The 25980-nt window shown below is 36.9% G+C and overlaps 2 protein-coding genes across 3 annotated transcripts; one reads left to right on the top strand and one right to left on the bottom strand.

The window, feature by feature from the left end:
• Positions 1–305: 305 nt before the first annotated feature.
• On the top strand, positions 306–25980 carry LOC118277466 (transient receptor potential channel pyrexia). Of its 2 annotated transcripts, none has more exons than XM_035596255.2 (11): positions 306–472; positions 9267–9372; positions 10387–10587; positions 13308–13525; positions 16312–16493; positions 18602–18783; positions 21125–21353; positions 22239–22397; positions 22659–23774; positions 24487–24747; positions 25061–25980. In XM_035596255.2, the coding sequence occupies exons 1-11, from the start codon at positions 457–459 to the stop codon at positions 25928–25930; spliced, it is 3540 nt and encodes a 1179-aa protein (XP_035452148.2). In that variant the 5' UTR covers positions 306–456; the 3' UTR covers positions 25931–25980. The 2 variants fall into 2 exon arrangements, with proteins under 2 accessions (XP_035452148.2, XP_035452147.2); XM_035596254.2 differs by lacking the exon at positions 306–472 and adding an exon at positions 8495–8711.
• On the bottom strand, positions 14171–15978 carry LOC118277467 (dynein light chain roadblock-type 2-like). Its single transcript, XM_035596257.2, has 4 exons — positions 15846–15978; positions 15501–15579; positions 14938–15038; positions 14171–14446 (listed from the first exon to the last, which is right to left on the bottom strand). Exons 1-4 carry the CDS (start codon positions 15867–15869, stop codon positions 14339–14341), a joined length of 312 nt encoding a protein of 103 aa, XP_035452150.1. The 5' UTR covers positions 15870–15978; the 3' UTR covers positions 14171–14338.

Raw genomic sequence — 25980 nt, 5'->3', positions numbered from 1 at the left:
TTTTAATGATATTTATTAATATATATGCAACGAAAATTGTGTGATATGAGTTTTTGAAATGATAAAATGTTTTGGATCTAATTTTTTTAGATGAATAATCTAGATAAAATCTTTATCTTTACATAATATTAAAGAAATAAAATATTATTCAAATTCGATTTATTATATATTGTTTCTCACAGGGAATAACCGTATAGGAAATACTGATTTTAGGTTCTTAGTGACATTTTTTTTATATAATATATAAGAAATAATGTATAAATAACATTTATCATTTATTTATACCAAAATATCTCGACCGTCTTGTCTTCTCTACGCATGAATGAGTCTACGTGTCGATATTTAACAAGGAAACTGATAAGCTGCAACAATCGTCTGTGGATTTAGTGTAGTGTACGAGTGTGTACTGTGTAGTGCCAGTGTTGTGCCTAAAATGTGATTGGATTTATTATAAACATGCCGATTGTTAGAGGTACGAGTATTATACGAGTTTATTGGTAATATTTCCTCTCTAGACTGCATTAATTTTGTTATCCTCAAGGTTATTTTCTTTTGCTATCTCTTTGACTGAATATTATATTAGTGTTACATTGTTCTCACATATTTGAACCTGATTGAAAAAAAAGAGTAACCTATGGAGTGTCTTGCTCGTTCTTCTCCATAGGAATCTATATTTTGGTACGAACAAATAGACATACAGATATTTTTAATATTACATATTTATATTTGCTTTGAAGTTCAAAAGTCCTGTGTTGGGTATTTGAAATAAATAAATGTTGTTTTTTGTCTTTCTAGTGTATTTGATTTAAACCTTTATTTTTGGTAAATTTATTAATTAGCTTTTGTTAAATATGCGCCATTTTACGAATAATCTTCATTGTTTTGTAATTGTAGATATAATTATAATTGTAGATAAAACCTTGAGATAATTTGATATGTAACGGTCTGTATATTATATACTGCACATGGATTTGATGCTACAATAATCTCTACCAAAATTATACCAGTCTTCTGTTTTAGTTGAGATTACGGATTAGGTACCATAGCTTTATTAAGATACTCCATTACCTACATATCTGCCAACCCTTTCCAGAATAATATAAGCTGTTTGTTAGAAAGGGTTTTTTACTCAAATTCCCTTTGACAACACTTTTCTACTTCCATGTAGCGATGTCACTCTGTTTCAGTTTGGACGATATGTTTCAAATCAAAGCCGACGCAGGGAATATATTCAAATTGAACCACTCACTGTCACCTTTTACATTCCCATAACTTCACGCTTTTTATTCCCCGTGGAGTAGTCAGAGGTACAAATGTGTAGTACACTGACTTTTTACCATTTTCATGTCTATCTATAGTAGGTTTAACCCACTATCTATAGATAGTTACTAGCCTATCTACATCCTACCGTGTCTACCTGGTTCTCTGGTACCGTACCTCTGGTTTGTATAGGGTCCTTTTTTAAGGGGGACAATCTCTCTCACCCTGGGTTAGACACTTACTGACTAAAAACCGTTCCTACTCTTACTTCGAGCTGGGCTCGCGTTAAATTAATCTGTTTTATCCGCCACCCTGGCTTTATTTGCTGTCCATGGGCGGCGCTGATCGCTTACCATCAGGTGACCCGGCTGCTCGTCTGCCAATATTCCATAAAAAAATATATAGTCCCAGAAATAGAATTGAAATAATAGAAATTGTGTCGAGTCTTAGTTTTATAAATACACTGTTTACCTGTGACAATATTATAGCTGATTAAAAGTACATTTCTTACTTAGAAAGAAATAATAACAGGCATTATGTTACACTGTTTATCAGGTGGATTGCTTGCTAGTTTGCAAATACAAATTATAGTTTTTTCCCAGTAACTTAGGGCGCATTTTTATTATTTGCTAGATTGCAAATATATTTTTTTCCATTAACTCAGGGTCAGTGAACATGACATTAATGTGATCGGTAAACTAATTCATAAAAAAACGTGTTGACATACACCTAAGTACGTGACTGCTTATTATTACATATCGCGATATTTACCTCGAAACTACCGTTATCTTATTTATTTAACCGGGTTCAACTTATAAAAAAGAGTTTCTTTGCATTTTTTTTTGTGATAGCAAATATTTCAGTTTATCTACATATATGTGTATATTTAACAATTTTCTCAGATCATTATCGATTAGTATTTTTTTCTCGGAATGATAATCCGTTGCTTAACTTATTAACTTGGAATTTTAGCGTCATTAAAAGTGTAACAAAAAGCAACCTAGAATTACCGGTTGTGTCGTATAATTGCGAATCTGAGTTGAAAATGATATAACTCAATCTCTGTCTAAAATGTAACAGTTCACTAACCCTTTAAGCTTAAAAGTAAATAAACTATTTGATCTTAAACTTTGCTATTGGTTTAGGACTCGACCTAGAGCCCACTGGGGTCTTAGGGGTCTCACAACTGTGTATTGTACATAGGGGACCGTTATTGTGATATGCATATAAAATGGCTTTTGCTGTTACTCTTTTTATGTTGGTTCACTTACCCTTATACGCACATATATGTATGAGATATAGTGTTTGGTAAATAAATAGTATGTAAATATAGTTATTGAATCAAACTGCTGGGCTATAACACTTTGCTTTTAATACCTTGCAAACTAGACGCCAACCAGGGCCACGCTGGTGTTGCCAGACTAGGTGTTTTAAATCGTTTAAATATTAATGGACATCCTGTTATGTTCTATACTAGACATTATATTGATTAGAACATGTCTTTCGATACTTACTATTTGTCTAGGTATACTACGACCAGAAAAATGTTTTTAATATTATTTCTTGCTATGCAAAATACTACCTTAAATACGCTACTACATTCGATAGATCAAAACTCTTTATTACAACTTATGTTCCTCACTTTGTAAAACCAACAGTTTGGTTACATGAGCGTCTAAAAATTTATTCTAGCATTTCCATCGCTATTTTCGGAAAAAAGCCTCGATTTAAAACTAGCAAACGATGGTTACGATGTGTCTGAATGAAAACTTTTATCTAAAATTTTATCGGCTGACTCATATATTGCCTTTTTAGGCTATTGGTGGCAATCGTCTTTTGCCTTTATTTCGATTCTTGTCTGGGCTGATAAAACAAATTCGTTCTTTGTTATACGTATGTATGAGACTAGCACTTATCCCTGGTTTTATTATATGTTCCGTTTTTATTTTAGTGCTGTGTTTATAGAGCCTATTCGTTTCAATAACAATAGTATTATGATAATAGAAGGTGTTACAGTAGTAGATGTCTTTTTTTAAAGAGGGAAAATCATCCAATGACTTCTCCCGCCTTGAGCGAAGCGTGAGGTAGTATCAGACTCTTACTGACTAAAAACCACCCCGTTCCTACGTGAAGTAGTAGCTGGCTAAGATATGTTATACAATTAAATTGACAAACTAATTGAAATTTTAAGTATTGACATTTCACACTACAACTAAAACAATACAAACAAACATGAATACATCACTACCTTTTGCGCAAGACCTAGTACCTGGCCGGCAACGCACCTATGACTCCTTTGGTGTTGCGGGTGTCCATGGACGGCGGTGATCGCTTACCATCAGGTGACACGTTTGCTCGTTTGCCACCTATTCCATAAAAAAACCTATACAATAATGTGTAATGTTTATGTAATGCGAATCAATCAAAGTCAATAACTACTTCTCTTTTTGTTTCAACTAACTGTTATTTTAGACGACAATTCGTTCCTAATTATCAGTTAAATTAGGATTGATAAAAAACAACGGTACATACACAATAATCTGTTTGTAATTGAGGAAACAAGTTTAAATTTTGTTTTTGTTAACTGTAGGCAATCGTTGTCGTGTTTTGTGAACGTTTGTGTGAGATATTTCACACCTGCGTTATTTACTTACATATTATTATGTACCTCACATAGCACATCTGTTCCCATTAATAGGTATAAATCAAAGATTAAGTAAATATTTTTAAGGTTAAAGAACTTCTCGTGTTTGTAACTTTTATGTAATGGAAAACGCACTTTCGAAGTATCTCTAAGGTATTTGGTTTTTCGAAAATTTCTCAGTAGTAGCACGGAGTCTGGAATTGTGCCCAGTATATGCAATAGGCTCATCCCCTATTACATGGAACTTATAACACAAATGGTGAAAAGTGGGTGTACAATGTATAGCCGCATTATGCGCCTCTCCTTTCTGGAATAAAAGGAGTGACGTTGCGTTTTCTCTAAGCTATTTGCTACAAAGAGTTATGTTAGCATTAAATAACTCTTTTGTGTAAAACATTCAATAATTCCAAATAGAAATAGAATAATATTTTTTTATGCTTTTGACTGTACGGTTGGCGCGGTGGCAGGGCAACTGGTTGCCGTGCAACGTGTAGCGGGTTCGGTTCCCGCACGGAGCAACTCTTTGTGTGATCCATAAATTGTTGTTTCGGGTCTGGGTGTGATGTGTATGTGAACTTGTATGTTTGTAAACGCACCCACGACAGGAGAAGATACTAGTATGGTCCAAAACGTCCAACGCCCCAACACGTTTAAAAAAGGAGGTAGTGTTAACTGTTATCAATCAATGTTCTGATAGCGAATATTTCGTAGAAGAGATCTTTACATGCTTATTATGACTAAGATGACGTACCTATTTTTAAAGATAACGTGTTACAACGTAGTCTAAAAAAATATGCTATCATCGAATCGCTTTGTCCATTTTAATAGGTTCCTGTTAGTTCGTATATTCAAAATACTTAGTATTTTATATCCAAAATTCTTGGGTTTACTTACCTATATCAAAGACAGTACCTGTCCTGAGTATCGACAGTGCCCTCTGGATATTTAAGTCAAAATAAATATGATTAATATTCTAAGTTCCATTCATACATCTGTTTTCATTTTCTTTAAAATCTGTTCAGGCGTATCGGAGTACGCATGTAACAAAAATACTTTTCACTTTAACAATCAACATAAATTTAATATTCTAAGAAAGTACATATGAGTAATTTTAAAGTAAAAGATAAGGTATATAATACTCGTAAATAACAGTTTACTCACCTATTGTTTCCGTCCGGACTTCCGTCTCTTGATTTATCACGGTGATGTACCTAAATAAATCTAGATAAATTCATGGCCTCGTTGATTGAGTGGTTGCAATTGCGACTGCCGAGCAAGGGGTCGCCTGTTCGATTCCCGTGTCAGGCAAAGTATGACTGGGCTTTCTTCGGTTTTTCAAAAATTTCTCATTAGCAGCACGGAGTCTGAAATTGTGTCCAGTATATGACAATAGACTTACCCCCCATTACATGAGGCTTATAACACAAATGGTGAAAAGTCACCTCTGTCTAACCCTTCGAGGATAAAAGGCGTGATTCATGTTTTTTTTACTGAAGAACAAGATTTAATTGAAGTAAGAATAATGTTTACTTTTATTAGGTAGTTTTCGGCAGTTATCGGTCTGGAATTTTTGTAGGTTTAGCACGTGAGGTGCGTACATAAAGCAAATACAAAGAGGAGATGTCATAAGTATTTGTTTCCATGAGAAAATAAAAAATACATGTCTAAAGTTTTAAAATAATGTATAAGAGGGACATTAAATTAAAAACAAGTCACTTACTCTAGTAGTATTAGGTAACAGTTACTATTAATGACTAACAAGCACTTAACTGATTTCGGTTATACGGCAACCTTCAAGAAAATAATAATAACTTTATCTGCGATCGGCGATTATCGATCTTACAGCTATAGAATAGAGACTAAAATATTTCAAGGGCTTTCTAATCTAGTTTGTTCATATACATACGTACGTACATGATCTAATCTTTACTATGTAATATGATAAGTGGTAACGGTTTATTTGTTTGAACGCACTAATCTTCGAAACTGCTGGTCGGATTTGAATTGCGTTCGGAAGTAATAATAGCTTCGTTAGAGGACTGCCTCTTTAATTTCTTAGAATGGTTACAAGCGTAGTTGGATAATCTTTAGTTCCATTCCCTAGTCGACTTGTTTGGTATTGGATCTTCCGATTTCAAACCCCTAATCGAAGTATGGAACTCATAAACATGTCAGACTTACAGGGTGTAAACGGAACGCTCCCGAAAAATGTACATAAGTCTTTTGTTTTTATAATTTTAACCGTTTTTGTTTTTGTATTATTCTTGAACATCAAGTGTTAACACAATCAAACGCCATGGGGGACACTATGTGTTAGCCCGTAAGCGTAGGATTTGCTTCTTTCTCTTTTCTATTGGCAGTCAAAGACTTAGGCTAGCTATTTAGATTATATAAGTACATAAAAAAATCATTGAATTTCTTAATTTAAAAAAAATACCATTACCTGTTTGTGGCGTTCCGTTTAAACTATGTAAACTTGTTCTAAAAGATATAAATAAAACTAGATGTAAAAGGATAATAAAAACACTTTATGAATGGCAGGTCTTGGAACAAAATCTCAAAACAAAGATGGCGATAACATCCCACTATTTTTATCGCATATTTCCGTAACGTCACCCACACGTCCGTACTTGCATAATAATATGTAATTTTTTTACACTGATTTTATAACAATGCTCCTCTTGTCTCCGAAGTAATTCGTCATTGGACGGCCTTGGAGTAGTTTGCCGAGATGGTTTACACAAATTGTTTATACTGCCACCGGTTCGATGCCAGTCACGCGAGATTTGACCATGTGAGGACACCGAAATCTTTTTTGGAAATAGCAGACTGTATTAAAAATAGTGTGTGCAATCGAATTTTATCGAGCAGTGTCTGTGTTTTGGTTTGGGTTGTGTATATTGTGGTGTTTTGCGATCTTGTTTTAATATTGGTTTAACATTAATTAGTACGTAACTTTACGTCAAGATAAGAAAAATAAAAAATGAGAATAAAAAGGTGAATAGTCACCAGAAAGCCAATTTCAAGGTGCGTGTAGAAATATTATAAAAATTAAGTATGATGCTGAACTTATATTTCGGTTAAATCAATTGTTTATCAAGATTTTACTAAAGATTTGTTATAAATATTTCTTATTTTAAATGATTATTATTAAATAGGTTTGACGTCAAGAGTTTAAAAACCTTCATTTGTGAATCCAATTTAAATGTCAATTTTCCCGAGAGTTAAGCCATAATATTTGTGACATTTAGTTATGTCGGGGCAAAAATTTCAAATACATAGTTAAATTGACATGTTTAAAATTTAATTTGTTTGATTGTTTTCAATAGTGAATGGTGATCTTATTCACTAGTTATGTTTTTAGTCTCGTTTGAATAATGAGTGAGATATTCATTATGCAATCAAAACAGTGTTAAGTTTTAAGTTTACACATAATAGGTAAAGACTACAAAAATATGACATCACTTACCTATTTTAAATTGAAGCATTTTATGAGCGACATTACTTCTGCCTGATAATGAATTAATGTGTATGTTTTACAATATTTCTGTAGCGTGATTCTTTTATCACATTGATTCGTAATCTTGTGGATATTTAGGGTTTTGTGTTACCTAAATCAACTAAAGATATCTGGCAATTTTAATAACCGATCTTAATCCAAAATCTTTGAATCGAAGGAAACTCTATAGAACTAATGTCAAAAATCGATCTTAATCTAAAGATTTTAGATTGAGATCGGTTATTGAAATCGGCAGTAACAAATACCGTGTTACCAACATGCATTCCAGTGGGTCACCTACCTAGCGGATTACTGGGGCTCCGGCTCGAAGAGCAGGAGTAGAGTGGGTCACCTTACCTATCCTTAACTGGCGATATTTATTTAATGTTCTAGATGCTGTCACATACGTATAGTTTAGTATACATAATATACAGTAAGGACTATAACATCCTGTAAGATAAACAGTTATTATATTACGTTAGTCTAAACACACAGAATTATCTCGAGTCAAATTAGGTCGGTACTTACCTACCTATACTACTGAATGAATCATTGCGGTCTTATATTTATTGTTTAAAGATAAGATAGTAACTTGATCCTTGTAAAAATAGATGTGCATTTATATTAGGCATATTTAGCACCTAAGTAATAATATTACATTCGCTATTTTTGAATAGAATCAAAATAGTTACGTAAATTTGAGGGTGATAGTGAGTTCTCGATGTACTATTTTTTTTAAGCGTGGAAAATCACCCCGTTCCTACTCTACTACTACTACTCTACTCTACTCTACTTTTCGGGCTGAAACCCCGGTTAACCCGCTAGGTAGTCCGAAGCTCCGTTCCCGATGCCGTAAAATGTTCAGGAAGATATTTTCTTTGAGAAGATATTTTCTTTGAAAATATCTCTGTAAAAAATATGTAGGTGCAACAAGGTAAAGTCTCATTGGTTCGCGGTGCTGCTCATGTTATGTAATAATGGACTTTATGGAAGAAAGAGGGTTTCAACACCACGGAACCCCCTTTTTATATACTTTTAAAAATGCAAAACTACCACAATAACACAATCCAACCGTTTAACTTATAGATATTACTTTTACCTATTTTACCTTAATAAAAATACTCCACATAACATAAATATGTAAAAAGCACATGAATATTAATCCCTACCTAAGCAAAGATACCAAAATTCGCTGTACATTGCTCGGTATATTCCCGTAAGAACGGTGAAAACTCAGAATGCCTGACGTAATGGATTGGAAAATTGACTGTAAAAGTTGTAAAAGAATAGCTTCATTATTCTCTGAAGGCAAGTATAACGCTATAACTCATAGTGGGGTAGGCAGAGGTATATGAGCGTAATTTATGTATCTCTGATATATGGAGATAGGTTTCAGAGTAGAAATTTTGATAGAATTAACATTTCTTTTCTGTTTCTAAGTGTTATTTTTATTATGCCAGCGGCTTAACGTTTAATTCATGTTACTGGGTTAAAAAATAATGATTTGTGTTCTTTTTGACTATAATCTATCTCTATACCAGATTTAATTCAAGAGAAGGTGTGACAGAGTAACAAACATTTATACATCCTCACAATTTTTTGCATAATTATATTATTAGTAAGACAGTTTTTTTTAAGCGTTGCAAACAGTCGCAAACAGTATGTCGAATATCTGTTTGTGATTTATTCAACGAAGTAACGTTGAAATAAGTAATTTACCTAGATAAATTAAATTTGGCTTGTGTTTTCTTTATGTAGACATAAATATACATTGTGGTTATAATTGTGACACACACATCGATAAGTAGACGGCACCTAATGGTGTTGGAATGAAGAGGAATTAAGTTAGATTTTTGTTCACAGATATAGAGCGAGGACCAGACCAAGATGAAGCCGCCCATCCACTGCTTAACCCCGCCGAGTCTGGCGACCTTCGCATCAGGATGGCCAGACCTAGGCACCTGGGACTGTGAGTAAACTTTTTCATATAACTATAATTTACGTTTAAAATGGACAACTCTTTGGTGTTGCCTATAGATCTATTGATTAGGACTGTTAGCCAAGTTATTAAGCAGATAAGAAAGTAAAGATTGGTTCAGTATGGAGGCTGTAGTCATTATTATGACCGGAGCTGTAGACACGGGTTTACCGGGCTCCAGCTCGAAAAGCAGGAGTATTAACGGGATGGTTTTTAGTTAGTAAGAGTCTGACACTCCCTCTTGTCTCGCCCAAGGCGAAAGAAGTCATTGGATGAATTTCCCCCATAATATGTAATGTTTATGTGAAATCATACGTTCAGTAACCAATGGTAGGTTACTGTAGTGCTTCTTGATTTAGTACAAAGTATTGAATGAGTATTTATTTTCTTAGATGTACCAAATAAGTTGGCTGACTGTACAGTGTGTATAGGTATGTAAAGGTCAGGCTGAGTACTTTACATGTTCGTAGATAAAAACTAATGACCCAGTTATGGTATAGTAGCGTTTTAGTCAATACCATTAAAAGGTTTTCGCATGTAATTGCCTTTATCACGCAGTAATAGATGTTTAATGATAAAACAAATCTACCGTTAGAACGTTATGATAAAATGACCAGTCGCTCACAGACATACCTGAAACATAGCCTGACGGATTGAGATACAACTTTATTTCTATTTAATACTTGATCTTACTGGGAACACAACTTTTCTAACTTATTAAAAACGACTCTTGTGCGTTTTTTAGCCAAAAAATAGTCAGAGAGGCAAATTAAACCTGCTCTATAATAAAAATGATGTGGGAAGGGGTGAACCTTTCATCTTATATCGGGTATATTGTCATCAATTTCCAGAATGTAGCAAAACGAATAATTCATACGTAGTTTGTCCGATCTGGTGATTGAACATCCAATTTACATTTACTTTAACTCCGTGAACATCGGTTCATACGCTCAACCTGCTAGGTAACTACTGATTATAGATAAACAAACCCTTCTTTTGTTTCAGTGAGGGCCGCCCACCTCTTCCCAAGCTGATAATGCCGGACCTGACACCGTCATCAGTAGGATCTACTGTAAACAGTACTCCAATGATGGAGTCAGGTGCCATCGGGCCGAAACCCTGGAGGAGAGGGGACAGGAGACTGCAGAGGCTGAACACAGAGTTATTGGAGGCTATTGAGTCACATGATCTGGAAGAAGTTGAGAGGTAAGGACATGTTTTTCTTTCGTCTCTCCTTTTAAAAATCTTTATCGGATACTAGCATACCCGGCGAACTTCGTTTTGCTACTAATGACTTTCCCTGCTTTTCTCTTATTTTTTCCTGAATTTTCCTAGCTATAAGGCCTCGGCCTCGAATTTTGCGGGCAGCGAGGCGGCGGCGGCGGCGGCGCGGGAGCGGGGCGGCGGCGGCGGACCCGTTCTCGAAACTAGCGGGCAGATCGCGCGGCACTACAGCGGTGTAGTGTTGTGTTCGTGGTTGTGTTGTCGAGATATTTGTTTTTATTAGCGAACGAAATCTTTTTGATTTAAATTTATTCCTAACGCTCGATTTACTGTGGGCAAAAGAAGAAGACCTACTATAGGGCAAGGAAAATAAATGGCGAGTTTTATCGAAATTATGAAGAACAGAGACAAAATCCCGACAAATTCTACGACTACACTAGAATGAGTGTAGAAACTTTTGACTATATTGTTGAAACTATCATGAGTGATTTCAGTTTTTGCTTTAGTCTTCAATATTCAGTTCGTTTTTTATTTCTTCCCATAATTGGTTAATTTTTCTTCTATTTTTATGGTTCACATCTTTGCTGTTCCGTATGGGTGTCCTCTCAAAGATTGCCGAAATCATTTGCTCTTGCACGTCCGAGGACATTTTGATACGTCACAAAAAAAATGTAGGTACACAACACTATACTACAATGCAGACGCGCAACGCGGGCGGTCACCGCTTGACTGGAGTGCACCGCTCGTTGCCCGCTCCCGCGCCGCTCCGCCGCCGCTGTGTTCGAAAACCGGTCCATTTGATTATACGCATAAGATCCTGCCGCTCCCGCGCCGCCGCCGCTGCCGCCCCGCTGCCCGCAAAATTCGAGGCCGAGGCCTAAACGTCACGGAGCGCGAGACATTGCCTACGAATGCAAAACCGTGGAAATCGGTTCGTGCGTTCTGGTGTTATAGCGTCAGGAAGGAAAATTTGACTTATTTTTATAAAATAGAAGACTAGAAGTTTCTCCTATATTGTAATAGCTTTTTCAAACAATATTTTAAATGCTATAGTGTGAACCATGCAGTTAACTTTGTTGTAATTGAGAGTTTTAAATATAAGTTAACTAAGTGTAGTTCGAACGCTTTAAAAACCAATAATGTTTCTAGTTACAACCTAAATATTTCCCAACAGGTTAGTCTAACATTAATTAATCCAGATAGCTGTGGAGCAGATATGTATTCATCTATAATTATGTACGCACTAGGCACGTACATAATGATTATGTAAATTAATAATTAATATCCTGCTCATTACTAGCGCCTGAACAAACATTCGGGAATGCTAAAATTATTCTGTTTGCGTCTAGTTTATATTCAGGTGTCGCTTGATTATACCAATTACATATTACAAGCTTTTCATATTTAATGTTAGGTACACATTTTTGGCACTTTTCGCCAGTTATCCATTATATGACGATTGGTAAATTCTTCAAAAAATGAGAATGTTATTTTCATTCGTTGGATAAACAATTTTTATTTAGTTATAATACATGTACAATATAATATGTAGGACAATTATTTTCTGTTTTGCGCCAAAAATCCATACCATAGTTATATTTTTTAAACTCTATGCTACTAAAAAGTTATTGAACCAATGACTGCTTAAAATTCTATGTGATATATACTGCGATAACTTTACTAAATGATTACTTTTAAGAGAATTATGAGCACAAAATTATTATCTATTAATTTTGTGCTCATCTATATCTATTAATTATTATGGAATGAATTGTAGTTCTTTGAGTAAATTATTGCCTACCTACAGCTACCTATCCTTTTTTTTCATGGAACACGTATCAACCTAATGGTAAGCAATCGCCGCCGCCCATGGATACTTAAAACACCAGAGGCGTTACAAGTGCGTTGCCGGCTTTTTGAGGGGATTAGGAATTTATGGGTTGTTGTTTGGGAATCGCGAAGTGGTGTGCATAGGCCCTTAAATGGATTAATTTAAACATATTATGGTTTAAATTCGACATCATCCAGTTTTATGTAACTAATAGATTCTACTAAAAAGTAATCAAACATAAAATAACATGTGAAAAACAGTATGTCATGGTTTCCCATAACGCCTCCTCCTACAAGGAACAACAAGGGTGATGTAATGTGTTGTGTTTACAACATGTTTATTCGTACACAGCAATTCTTTTATATGAGTAGTAACTGGACATTTTGATTACTAACAATGAGTCAGCGATATAAGACTACGTGCTAAGGCTGCCCAAGAGCGTCAAGCAGAGCGATTTTGAGGTCACGTTTTTGGACGTACTAAATAATAAGCGTTCATAGGCCACGGTAACCACTTACGATCAGGTGGACCGTGTGCTTTCTTGCCAATTGGGGTAAATCCAACATTTTGATAACTGTAGCCTCATAAACACAATATGTGACTCGGGTCTCTATATCTAATTGCTTTTAGTCAGTAAGACTCAGATAATTTTCGTGGTATAAAAAAATAGGGTCATGTAATAGTAGACGACTGTAGCTGAGCACAATTTTAGACTTAATCTTTGCCCCATTTGAGAATCGAACTGGACAAGCCCTGTTAATTTTGCAGATTGAAATAACAACGCAGTCAACATTATGGATTTAAATGCATAGAATCACTACACTACACCTATCTACTGCATTTTCTTTACGAAAATTTGTGCGTTCCACAGGTTGCTGAACGTTGGAGCAAGTCCAAACGCCACATGTCGTCTTGGCTTCGTCTCAGCCTGTCACACGGCTGCCCTCATCGGAGGAGACGCCCTGAGCCTCCTCATCAAGTTCGGAGCTGAAAAACTGAGGATTGACAAGCTTGGGAGAACTCCACTACACTTGGCAGCATGGGCGGGGAACGCGAGGCAGGTTGCTATACTGCTGGACTTTCCCGAAGGTAAATTATGTTTTAAATGCTTCTTCCTTAATCCTTTCTCTTGTGATAATGTGTTTTCTCAGCAGTTGAATAGTTTGCTAAGGTTTTTTTCTAAACCTTAAGTAACGTATCTGATTAAAATTTACTGGTAATCTCATTCGCAAGTTTTATTCGTTGATCTATACTAATATTATAAAGCTGAAGAGTTTGTTTGTGTTGGGTAGTGCATTTATCAAGGAAGGTTATAGGCTATAAAACCTCACGTTAGGGCCAATAGCAGCCAAGCAGAGCGGGTGAAACCGCGCGGAAGTAGCTAGTTAGTAATTTGTATTTATTTGGTTGAGCACATGTTGAGCATGATATTTGGTAAAAACCTCACAACTTAGAAACATTCCGAGTTCCACATATTAAATTAAACACCTCGCTTAATACATTAACCGCTTTAATAAACATTTAAACAATACTCGTAACTACAAAATATATCACTGAAATAAACGTAACAGAAAAACCTCCTCTTTCGAGAAGAACAAGAACAATGAACAAAAGAAAAGAAAAGAAAAATGAACGACTAAAATCTATTCTTCCTCAATCTATTTCTGGAACATTCTATACTCCGTTCTAAATAGCATTAGACATTTAAAACACCTTTTCTACTGTTCATTCAACCGATTTTGACCCTTATTACGTTGTTGAAACAACAAATGGTGGTTGCAGTAAATGGTCGATTTTGTTACCATCTTTTTTGCATCCTTTAGCTACGGTATAGAAGTGAAAATCGGTTGAACTGATAGTCAAAAAGTTTCTTTAAATGTGCCCAAATAGAGTATAGAAGTTTTAATGTTTCCTCATGACGACAATGAGGTGGAATTCTTCATCAGGCGCCACCACTGCCTCGGTTTTTTTCGAGACCAGTCTTAGAACCACCAGCTCATCTGTCACATCCTGGAATGATGAAAATAGTCTGATCTATCTTTTGTAACTAACTGATTGAACTTTAATAAGCTTCAAAGTATTTTAGAAAGGGTAAAAGTAAAATTTTATTGGCATCGTGATTTATTTCGTCTATCCTACGTATATATCAGCAGCCCATGTGAGTCCACCTTTTTGTTTTGAGGAGGAAAAGTCATCCAATGACTTCTCCCGTCTTGGATGAGGCGAAAGGGAGTGTCAGACTTTGAGTGACTAAAAACCACCCCATTTCTTCTCCTGCTTTGAGCCGGAGCTCCGGTAACCTGTTACGTTGTCCGCAGCTCCGGATCGGGATGTGAGTCCACCTCTGGACTATGGATTTTCTTTAAGAGTATTTGCCCCGCGGGAAGAGTAAGGGTGATAACAAATGTATTTTATTCTGTTCATGACAAGGTCCTTTTTTCAACAATTAAACTGATTCCTTAAGAGTATCCTAAAGAGTTAGTTTAGACACTACTACTTACAATTTCTTTGAGAGCATTTGATGCATGGAGCGACAAGGTTCTCAAGTGGTTCGAGTACGTAGCAGCCGTCAAGCTGTCCAGTGTTGTAGTCTCGGGGAAACCTGAGGAAAAGTCATGTTATTTATTTAGGGAACAGAGAGTAGATAATGTTGCCTAGCAAAAGGAGGATCCTCCGACCAGGCTAGGTGATCGTGGCTGGTGGGCTTTCTGCCCAACTGTTGTTCGTTGGGCATTTTCTATCCGTGTTAATTCACATGTGTGATGTTGGATTTATGACGTCATCCGTTGATTTGCTCGTTGATAGTCTATGTGCGACTTCTGTTATCTGTCACTTGTCTGTGTCGCCACACTTATAATGGAATTGTATGCCACATTGAGCTCCTTCACATATCAGTTAGAGGTTGACCGCTTAAGCGGTTCGTATCACATAACGTGGTTGCACATTAAATTGAAAAAGCGGCCAACCGCGGCAGGCGACTAGCCGCGCGGTTGATCGGTAGTAATTATAGTAGGTTTAAATTTTTTTAAGAACTCAATCCACTAGATATTTTTAGGTTACATACCTTCACAGTTAACGATAATAGTTCCCACAACGTTTCCATTTTCATTGATACGCGTCATAGTGTTGGTGGCACCAGGGCCCTGAAATTGTATCAACTCATTTAATAAAGCTTTGACTTCTTGTCGTGACCTTCAAAATAATCATCATTATCATCAGCCAGGATACGTCCTCCCTCATAAGATGAGGTTTACCGTAATCTCTGCGCTTGAGATGGCTGGGTGATCCTCCAGCCACCTTAAACGTAGATATTGAACTGTGATCAGACTTCCGTAGTTGTATCACCGAAATTTAAGGATGACTTAAAGGATCTACTACTTCTCCTAGGTAGTTGCTAAATGATAGTTACCATGAAATTATGAGCGATCTCCATGATTATAATAAAATCGAGTTTTCTTTTCGTGTCACCTGTAAAGTTCTTTCCAAATATCTTTTACAAAAACGAATGACATTTGACAGCGGATACTAAAGAAGAAAACAAATTGTGGACAGTTCGATAGCCAGAATTATTCTTTTGCATATCAACGAACTCTTTTACAATTTTGATTTGTGTTCAGTTGGCAAATTGATTGATGGGTTTGCACTTTTTCATCTGAACAATGGCTATTTAGTTTTGATAGTCGCAACATGAATTGAATACACGATTTACTACTATCGATACATCGCTACTACTATGGTAGCTGCGCATCTTCTTCGCACAGCTATTTTGCGGCGGCGTAGCACAGCTACATAGCTTAGTATCAGTGGAAACGGTCACATAGTTTCAAAGCTGGTGGAAAAGACTAAAAGACCCTTATTGTTTCTTTTCCCCCCAGACATTCAGGAAAGGGTTGGAACAGATAGCATGTCGTCAGAGACAGAGGAAGACGTCAGGAAGCTGTGTCCTCTCATCAAGGAGATGACGAACGTTCGCTGCGACCTTGGCGAGGTGGACGTCACGCTGCCCAAACCGTGGAAAGACAATATCGATCATAATTGTCGGGATATTAAAGGGAGTGTGAGTATTGCTTTTGTTTTTTTTTAATATGCAACGTCACGCCTTCTATCCCGAAGAGGTAGGCAGAGGTGGACCTGCACAATGTACATCCACTTTTCACCATTTGTGTTATAAGTCCCATAGAATAGGTGATCCTATTCTACTGTGCACAATTCCAGACTCTGTGCTACTACTGAGAAATTTTCAAAATACCGAAAATAAACCAGTATTATTTTGCTCGACCCGGGAATCGAAGTACTGTACTATGACGTCAGAGAACAACATAAATTTTGTAGTTTGGAAAGATTTGGGAGGGGGATAAAGGAGCCTCCGGTCATCTCACTCACACAACACAAGAGTTATTTCACGTCGGTTTTCTGTGAGGCCGTAGTATCACTCCGGTCAAGCCGGCCCTTTCGTGCCGAAGCATGGCTCTCCCACGCTTAATAATTCGTTACATCGAGAGCTTTATAGTTACACACATATCTAAAAACGTGAACATTCTTCATTATCTAACAACAAATTGTTTTACTGAAAATCCCTAGAATATGAAGCGAAATATTTAGGCAACCTGCGCAGCCTAATGATACAATGATTGTCGTGTCGATAAATATGCATGGTACGCAACGTTCTGTGTATAATTTCGCCTGTACCTCATTTTGCGAACACACGTTCCGCCGAAATTTCATCAAGGAATAATATTCTGATGGCTTCATAAATTCAACCATTTTGGTCAGGAAACTTAATTATGTTCTCAATAATTTTATGCGTAACGTCGTACTTGTTTTGTGTACCTAACAAGTGGATATAATTGTATGATAATCATAGTACTCTTTTACTACTATACTGACCTAATGTCTGCTACATTATTATTAGACATAGACAATTATTGCGTCTCGTATTTGCGACTTAGAATATTTGTACACCAAAAAATTTATGAATATATTTTTCTACTCTCTATGCCAAGTTACAAATAAAAAACTATAATTTATCACTCCTCATGGCTAATCCCCAAAAGTCCGGCATCACACTTATGACTCCTTTGGTGTTGCGTGTCAATAAGCAGCGCTGATTACTTGCCATCAGGTGATCCGTCAGCTCAATCTAAAAAAAACATCATCATCAATCGTAAATCGATAAAATATTTCGCTTTTCGATACCCACTAAGTCCTAACTCCCTCAGTGAAATAATTTCGTCCGTAAGCTAGTTAGCCTTAAGATGTTTGATGTATGGCTGCCCTACGTGCCCCCAATGTCTCAGATACGGCCCCGGTAATGAAGCCGCGGGTATTACACTACACCGCTCTACAAACGATGATTGAGTTAGTTTCGCGTTGATTTCAATGGGGAAAAATGTTGGCATTGGTCAGATAGATGGTACCTTGTAGCTATATGAAATAAGGTTGCAAATTGGAAAGCTAATAAGGTGATGAGTGTTAAGTTATATTAACCGACATTTCTCAAACTTAAAATCCAAGCAAACAACCCAACTCATATTTGCTTTGGTAATCGTGCAAAGAAAGGAGGGACTCTCTTAAAGTTTAAAAATTCTAAAGTCAAAGTTATTTATTTTTAAGAAACTGGAAGAGGTACTTTTGAACGTTACAATAAATAATTTAAAAAATATTGCCTGTCGGCCATTCCTCTAGTAAAACCATTTGCTCTTTGCAACATGTTGATTCCTATAGAAAGAAACTCTATAGCAAAAAACTAGAGGAGTAAAATTTATCCTGGTGTTTATTTCGCTCAGTGTTTTACTTTTAGGTACAATAGGATCAACAACATAACTTATGGTTGTGAGTTGTATGACAAAAAATTACCGCCTTTCCTTTATGAAGACAGAAGGCATACCATCTTACTTTTAGATATCAGCCTGGATGCCAGCATATAGACCAAGTAGGAGCAGAAGAACAGGGGCCTTAGTCTGCTATTACAATTGTGTCAGAATGGTCGATCATTGAGCAGTGCGAGAGGGACGGAGCTACGTAGGTTGTATAGCTCCATCCCTCTTGCACTGCTCAGTGATCGACCATTCTGACACAATTGTAATAGCAGACTAAGGCCCCAGGTAGAGGTCAAAGACCAGTTAATCTCATTTTTAATTTATCTTACCCATTTCTTCTACCCAGATGCCTCTATTCCAACCTGGTTGGACGCCGCTGCACGTGGCCAGTTCTTGTGCTCGCAAGCACTGCACCCGTCTCCTGCTGGCCGCTGGAGCAGACCCCAACATTACTGACGTGGAGGGTCGCACTCCCCTCGATGTGGCTGGCTACGCCTACTATTACGAACAGGACGTCAATGAGAAGCAGTAAGTCAAATGTATCATTTTTTTTTTTGAGGGGCGAAAATCATCCAATGACTTTTCTCGCCTTGGGCGAGAGGGAGTGTCAGACTCTTACTGACTAAAAACCACGCCGTTCCTACTCTTGCTTTTCGAGCCGGAGCCCCGGTAAACCTGTTAGGTAGTCTGCAGCTCCGATCATATTTTTTTTAGAGAGCTAATATGTATAAATAGTAAATATTTAATTCCTAGACTGCCTCGTTGGTCGAGTGGTCGCAAGTGCGACTGCCGGACGAGGGATTTCGGGTTCAATTCCCGGGTCGGGCAAAGTATTATTGGGCTTTTTTCGGTTTTTGGAAAATTTCTCAGTAGTAGCACGGAGTCTGGAATTGTGCCCAGTATTTGGCAATAGGCTCACCCCCTATTACATTGGACTTATAACACAAATGGTGAAAAGTGGGTGTACATTGTATAGCGGTACTACGTGCTGTAATGTGCACCTCTGCCTACCCCATCGGGGATAAAAGGCGTGACGTTGCAACAACTAAATATTTAATATAATTAATACATCAAAATTATTATTACACAAATTTTCCTTCGATTTGATTCCAAGAGCAGCTTTGCTCCAATTAGTCTTTACCACTAATATATAAACCCTTAAAACCTAATGAAGCCTAGGTCTCGCGCTATTTACTAATTATTTAATTAATTCTCGTCAGGTATTGCCAAATCCAAGTAAATATTACTAGAGGAACAGTCTAGGTACATTATGTATGTAAATTCACTGATTTGATCCCGTATTCAAGGCAAGCTGTGAAATGAAAGCGATTACTGTTTCGTTGGTAGGTTTACTGTATATGTGTATGTGGGGCTCTTCGACTTAGGACCAATTTCTCCAATGTCAGATAAATCTTATCCTAAGAAAAACGTTGTTCCGGACAAAATAACAGGTTACCAGGGCTCCGGCTAAAAGCTGGAGTAGGAACGGAGTGGTTTTTAATCAGTTAGACTCTGACACTCCCTCTCGCCTCGCCCAAGGTGGGAAATGTCACTGGATAAGTTGCCCGCTCAAAAAAAAATACGTTGTTAAGTGATGGTTAAAACTACGGTTTAAATATTGTCGAGTCGAAATGTTCTCCATAGAATGATGTGTGAAGTCAATATCGCAAAAAAATGTCGCTATCCTTATTTTGGCCGGAAGACATCAATATGGTTGTACAATCTATAAGAATTAAAAGCTTATAAAATGCGTAAAAACAATTACTCATCAATAGAAAATCACTTATCTGCTAGGTAACACATGACAGTACCCAGAACCACCCACACAGCCCAACCTAACACCCGTTTAACGAACCAATTCATCCCTTAATCACCCCCTAATTAGGTACATATTCGCTTAATTACAACGATATTTCAGTTTTACTAGAATTTATTCCACAATTCATTTCCGTGGGTAACGTAGTATGAAATCGCCTATGAGAGCCGCCGTCTATTCTAATTACTGAGATATTATTGCCCGAGAAAAGATTCATTAGAGCTTCAGTGTGCCAGTTATTTCTCCATTACGTCTTATGATTGGTTAGTTTTGTGTTATTATGACTAAGACCATTATTTATTTATGGCCATAGTATACTCGTATAATGGTTTTAAATTTCAAAAATAAATAAAACATAAAATAAGGGGCCCCCTTTAATGCGGAGGCGTAGGTGGTAATTTCTTTACAGCTTCTATGTTTATTAAGTCAGATAATATCCTTAAAACCTGCAAAATACTATGCGGAAAACCGCATCAACATCGTTTCAGCCAAACGCGAGATAATCGCGCACAAACATACATAGGTATAGGTCAAACTGAGAACCTCCTTTTTTGAAGTCGGTTAAAGAATGGGGTTTATAGTTATTCATAATAGGCTCGCCCTCTATAATATTAGGACAAACCATTTTCCTTGCATATTCTAATCGGCCATCTGTTAATTGTTATGTTATCGGCTTACTCACGTAGTGTTTCGACACACGACGCGGCGATTGTCGCGCTGCTACTCTATCAATTCGCCGCGCCGTGTGTCGCGGAATGCTGCTCATGAATATGAGCCTCTAGCATGGCTTGAAACTAGTCGAGTTCCTCGTCAAAACATTACGTGAGTAAGCCGATAACATAATAATTAATTTAGTATGTCTCACGAAAGTTACAATAAAATAACGGCCATCTGTTTTCCATAACCTGCCCAGAAATGATCTCAGTCATGAAGTTCATTATTTTGATGATGATTAATGGCTAGTCATATTTATTATATTTTTCGGATGCGAAATAAGCTTAAACAAACCACACAGCGTTCATAATATACCAACAAATACATTTTCAATTCCAGCTTTGTAGAAGTAATAACGATGCTCCTCAAAGCTGGTGGGACCTTCAACACAATGAAGAACAGGAGCCTGGACAACCTGGACACTCCACTACACACTGCAGTGGAGATCGAGAGCCTGGACGGCATTCAGGAGCTCTTGGATGCTGGGGCAGTCGTCACCTGCCTGAACAGAGCTGGTCAGACACCACTGCATGTGTGTGTCAAGAAGAACCTGGAAGAACATTTACAGGTATTTATAGAAATTCGATTATTTAGTTAGATTAGACAGAAGTAAACTTAATTTATACTAGACACTAGACAGGGTCGTTCTTTGGAGTCCCGGAGCCCCCGGTTTTCGCGGCTCCAGCTCGAAAAGCAGGAGTAGGAACGGGGTGGTTTTTAGTCAGTAAGAGTCTGACACACCCTCTCACCCTAGGTGGGAGAAGACATTGCATAATGGCATTTTTAGCTCAAAAAAGGTCTTTCAAGACTAAAACGGCATAACACTGTGTCAAATTTGGTTCCGATTTTAAAGAAGTCTTTAGGTATATTATAACTTTCGTGAGAAATACTAAATTAATTATTATGTTATTCAATTAACATCAATCGCGTAAAATTATGTTTTATATATCATTTAATTAAAATATGTAGGCCAATCAAAAGGTAGTCAATTTCATTAAAATCCTAATATACTTTTTTTATTGCTAGAACCTACTACTTAGATATATAATAATTAAGCCTTAATTGCTACGACCTTTAGATAAAAATAGGAAACACCTCAGTTTATTTTGACACTTAACATTTGAATTTACTTTCGTAATAAAAATATTATGATTATTTTTTTAAAGATAAATGTCCACCTGACTCTCTGGCTTGAGACTCCCTGAAAGCAAAAAAAAAAAATATTAAATTAAATCTCTAAATATAAAAGTCAATTGTTGTTCGTTAATCTCGCTAAAACTTAAGAACAGCTGAACCGATTTGGCTAATTTTGGTCTTAAATGATTTGTGGAAGTCCGGGTCAGGTCTAAAAGGTTAGAAAAAAAAGTTTTGAGGTGATACGAAGTTAGCCGGGTCAGCTAGTTTTTAATATATTTTTTTAAGAATAAAATAAAATTATCGAGTTTTTTTTCAGCTCTTAGCAAACTACGACTATATGAACGCGAATCCATTGCTGGCTATAGTAGACGTGAAGGACAAGGAAGGTCACTCAGTGCTGCAGGCGGCGGTGGAAGCTGCCTGGGTGCCGGGAGTCTGCATCGCGCTGGAGGCAGGGGCTGATGTCACTTCAAAGGTAACATATTGTGATGTATATTTTGGAGACCCTGCCATTTTAGTCATAGTCTCAGGAAACATCTAAAGCTTGATGGTTTTCTGATTTAAGCTTTTTCTCGTATGATTAAAAATTTATTTATATAGCTGTTTTAGTTGAACCAGACTCTTCTATCATATTTGTATGATAAAGTAAAGATAACAAATTTACATAATTACGTAATTACAAAGTCTACATACCCATTTCAACAATACAATTGTGACAGATAACATAATTTTCCAGGCTAATGACGGAGAAACACCAATCCACTCAGCAGCTGCACTAGGCAACTTAGATGTACTAAACGAAATACTCAGTATCGCGAAACAGAGAGACGCAATAGACTATCAGAATGAAGAAGGAGAAACTGCCTTATACAAAGCTATAATCAACGGCCATGTAAACTGTGTCAAACAAATATTAAACGAAGGAGCTAATTTAAAGATAACTCTACCAGGAGACGTGAATATTTTACACGTTGCGGCTGATTATGGACACTTAGAAGTATTAAGAGTACTCTTAGAGTTTAATGAAACAGTAACTGATGCTTTAATAAATACTCTAACAGCAGGAGACAGAAGAGGCTTCGGTCCAATACACTTCGCAGTTTTCAACAACCACGTCGAATGTGTAGAACTACTTTTATCCAAAGGAGCTGATATTAGACTACGAACCACTAGTAACCCATACAAATCCTCAACTCCTTTACACTTGGCTGCTATCAAAAACCATTTAGATATAGCTAAAATTCTACTCAAATTTGATAAAACGACTGTACATGAAGTTAATAGTATGGGCTGGTTTCCTTTACACGCAGCTAGTCACCATGGCAGCAGAGATGTTATAACCATCTTACTTCGTGAAGGAGCAGACCTATCAGGATACACGGACGGTCCAAAGAAATACAGAAGAACAGCTATAGATATGATAATAAACAACTTGTCGAAACCAACAGAGTTTATGGAGGATGTATTTGATTCGTACATTTCAAGTAATGGTACAGATTTGCAGGATCATAATTGTGAAGTGACAGTAGATTATGGGATTTTGATGCCAACTGTTTGTGAAATGGAACAGATGAAAGTCATAGAAGCCCTGTTAAAGACTGGGAATAGATACGGACAGAGACGATTATTGGTTCACCCTTTAGTCGAAAGCTTCTTGTTTTTAAAATGGAAGGCGTTGTTGCCATTTTTCTACACAATCATAGGTTTATATGCAATTTTCTTGCTGTCTCTCACTGTGTTTGTGGTGTCAGTGTTTTTGTTCAGAGATACTCATGAGAATAGGCCTCAGTGGTTGGATCCGGCGCTTTGGAGTTATATCGTCTATGCCACGATAGCTATGATATTAATGCAGGTTAGTGTGTTTTATTTACTTACGTTATTTTACATCATATCCGGCAATAGGCTGTGCAGCCTATTGCTTATTGTCGTGCCCTCATGGTCGTGAGCTCAGTTTAAGAATTGGACAAATAATTATTTGAAAATCAGTTTTCTTTTCTAGTTTGGGAGTACGGCTAATAATGGGACTAGAAAAGTAGTAATTATAGGATTACCTGTATCTACTTACTTGCAAGATTGAAGTAATATTGGAAACTTTACTGTGCATATTCAATACATAACATATCTGATTTTTTTTACAAGTAGGACGTGCGTTCATGAACATCGTGTCCCATATTTCCCAAACACGTGGAAGTATAAAATCCAGTGTAAAGTTTGTTGGTTTAAGATTGAATTTAGATAATACCTTCTATTATAACAAGAAGTATCAATTTTTGTAGCGCCGTTTTTCTTATATTGAGTAAATTCGGGCTATCTTCGTATCTCTTGCTTGTAAATTTTCTTTTTTGTAAAGTATTTTGTATAGAGGAGTATAATATATAAGATATGCGCTGCGTATATCTTTTTGAGGCGTGAGTGATACTTGAGTGAACTCTTGAGTACAACCTCTAGGCTTATTTTATAAGTATTTCAATTTTGATTTATGCCCACCGCCATTAGCGTCCCCGAATCCATCTACGTATACTTTAATTAACAACTCATCTTTAAGCAAAACCTTTTGTCCACAGGAACTCCTCTACATGAACGTGAAAAGCAGTAGATATTTCCTGCAGTTAGAGACTTGGGTCAAATTCGGGTCTCTAGGTTTCGCAGTGATACTCCCATACACTATAGTGGTGGTGAACTTGAACGATGACGAGTGGCCCCGCCACGTGGCCACCGTAGCCTTATTGCTGTCCTGGCTCGAGATGATGTTCCTACTGTCCCGGTTTCCAAATTGGGGCTACTACGTGTTAATGTTTGGAAAAGTCGCCTCTAATGTTGTGAAGGTAAGGTTTGAAATTGTTTTTTTTTATTATTGTGGCGTGGTGTTAATAGATGTTATGTGTAGTTTGTTTAGAGTTTAGAGCTTTTATTTTAAAACTGTATGTGTGGGTTGTGACATATGTATATTTCCATTTGTCATAAATTGTGTTGACCGAGTTCGATTTTTGAGGCCGCTCGAGCTGTGAGAGTTACATGTATGATAACAGACTCGTCGAGACTTATAAACGAACTGGAAACTAGTACTTATCATCATTTGCTACTACGAATAAAGTAATTGACAACATTATCTTTACATAAGTTTATTTTTTGTTACAGATCCTCCTAACCTTCATGTTCCTGGTAGTAGGGTTCTCTCTCAGCTTCATGATACAGTTCCGCTCTCAAATCCCATTCGACGGGCCCTGGGCAGCGCTCGTCAAAACAATCGTCATGATGACGTCAGAGTTCGACTACGGAGCCCTATTCGACGAGGCACACTCCAAAGAACTGGCCACTTCCCTCATCATAGTCAGAATCATCTTCTTAATCTTCCTTATATTAGCAGCTATAGTACTTATGAACTTGCTAGTAGGTGTTGCCGTCAACGACATCAATGATTTAGAAGTACTAGGTAATATTAGAAGGCTAGTCAAACAGGTAGAGTTCTTAGGAACACTAGACACTTTAGTGTACAATAGATTATTCAGTGCTATTTTACCAAAAAGAGTGAACAACAGCTTGAAGAATAAACGCAATGTCCTATGCGTGATGATCCTAAAGCCTGGTAAGCCAAGATGGAAGCACTCTAGGAGTCTCCCTTCAAGGATAAAAGATGCTATTTTCACTAAAGCCCAAGCACAACAGAAGCAGATAGAAGATGAATTAGGTCTGCAAACCTTCAAGACGAAACTAAGTGAAATGCACGATGCTATAATGGCTTTGAACAAAAAGAATGAAGTGAAAGAAAAGCCTGATATATTAAAGCTACCTGCTGATACTAAAGCCAGGGTCAAGTTTGATGAAGTAGCTCATCATTTGCATGACCTTGATGATGCAGTTGTGGAGATGAAGACGCAAAACCAGGAGTATGTGGAGGAATCCAAGTGTGCAATGGAAGAACTGAATTCTAAGATAGATAGGGTGTCTATGGAGTTGGATACTATCAAGCAGTTCTTGACGAGGTTAGAACTTACCCTTAGTAGATGATTGTTAGTTTTAAGAGCTTTTGTTTGTAATAAAATTGTTTTATTTATGTT

Source organism: Spodoptera frugiperda, chromosome 10 (assembly GCF_023101765.2).
Source record: "Spodoptera frugiperda isolate SF20-4 chromosome 10, AGI-APGP_CSIRO_Sfru_2.0, whole genome shotgun sequence".
NCBI classification, from domain to species: domain Eukaryota; kingdom Metazoa; phylum Arthropoda; class Insecta; order Lepidoptera; family Noctuidae; genus Spodoptera; species Spodoptera frugiperda.
Note: the sequence above shows the minus strand (reverse complement) of the source record. Positions and strands in the feature narration are given on the sequence as shown.

What these genes read in the sequence shown, in the direction of transcription:
- LOC118277466 (XM_035596254.2), top strand. Translation starts at nt 8,642, where the DNA reads ATGCCTGACGTAATGGATTGGAAAATTGACTGTAAAAGTTGTAAAAGA. An exon ending in AGCTTCATTATTCTCTGAAG is followed by an intron (nt 8,712 to 9,266) that starts GCAAGTATAACG and finishes TTTTGTTCACAG; the next exon opens with ATATAGAGCGAGGACCAGAC. An exon ending in TAGCTATGATATTAATGCAG is followed by an intron (nt 23,775 to 24,486) that starts GTTAGTGTGTTT and finishes TTTTGTCCACAG; the next exon opens with GAACTCCTCTACATGAACGT.
- LOC118277467 (XM_035596257.2), bottom strand. Translation starts at nt 15,869, where the DNA reads ATGGAGATCGCTCATAATTTCATG. An exon ending in AGATCGCTCATAATTTCATG is followed by an intron (nt 15,580 to 15,845) that starts GTAACTATCATT and finishes ATACAATTTCAG; the next exon opens with GGCCCTGGTGCCACCAACAC. An exon ending in CAAATGCTCTCAAAGAAATT is followed by an intron (nt 14,447 to 14,937) that starts GTAAGTAGTAGT and finishes TCATCATTCCAG; the next exon opens with GATGTGACAGATGAGCTGGT.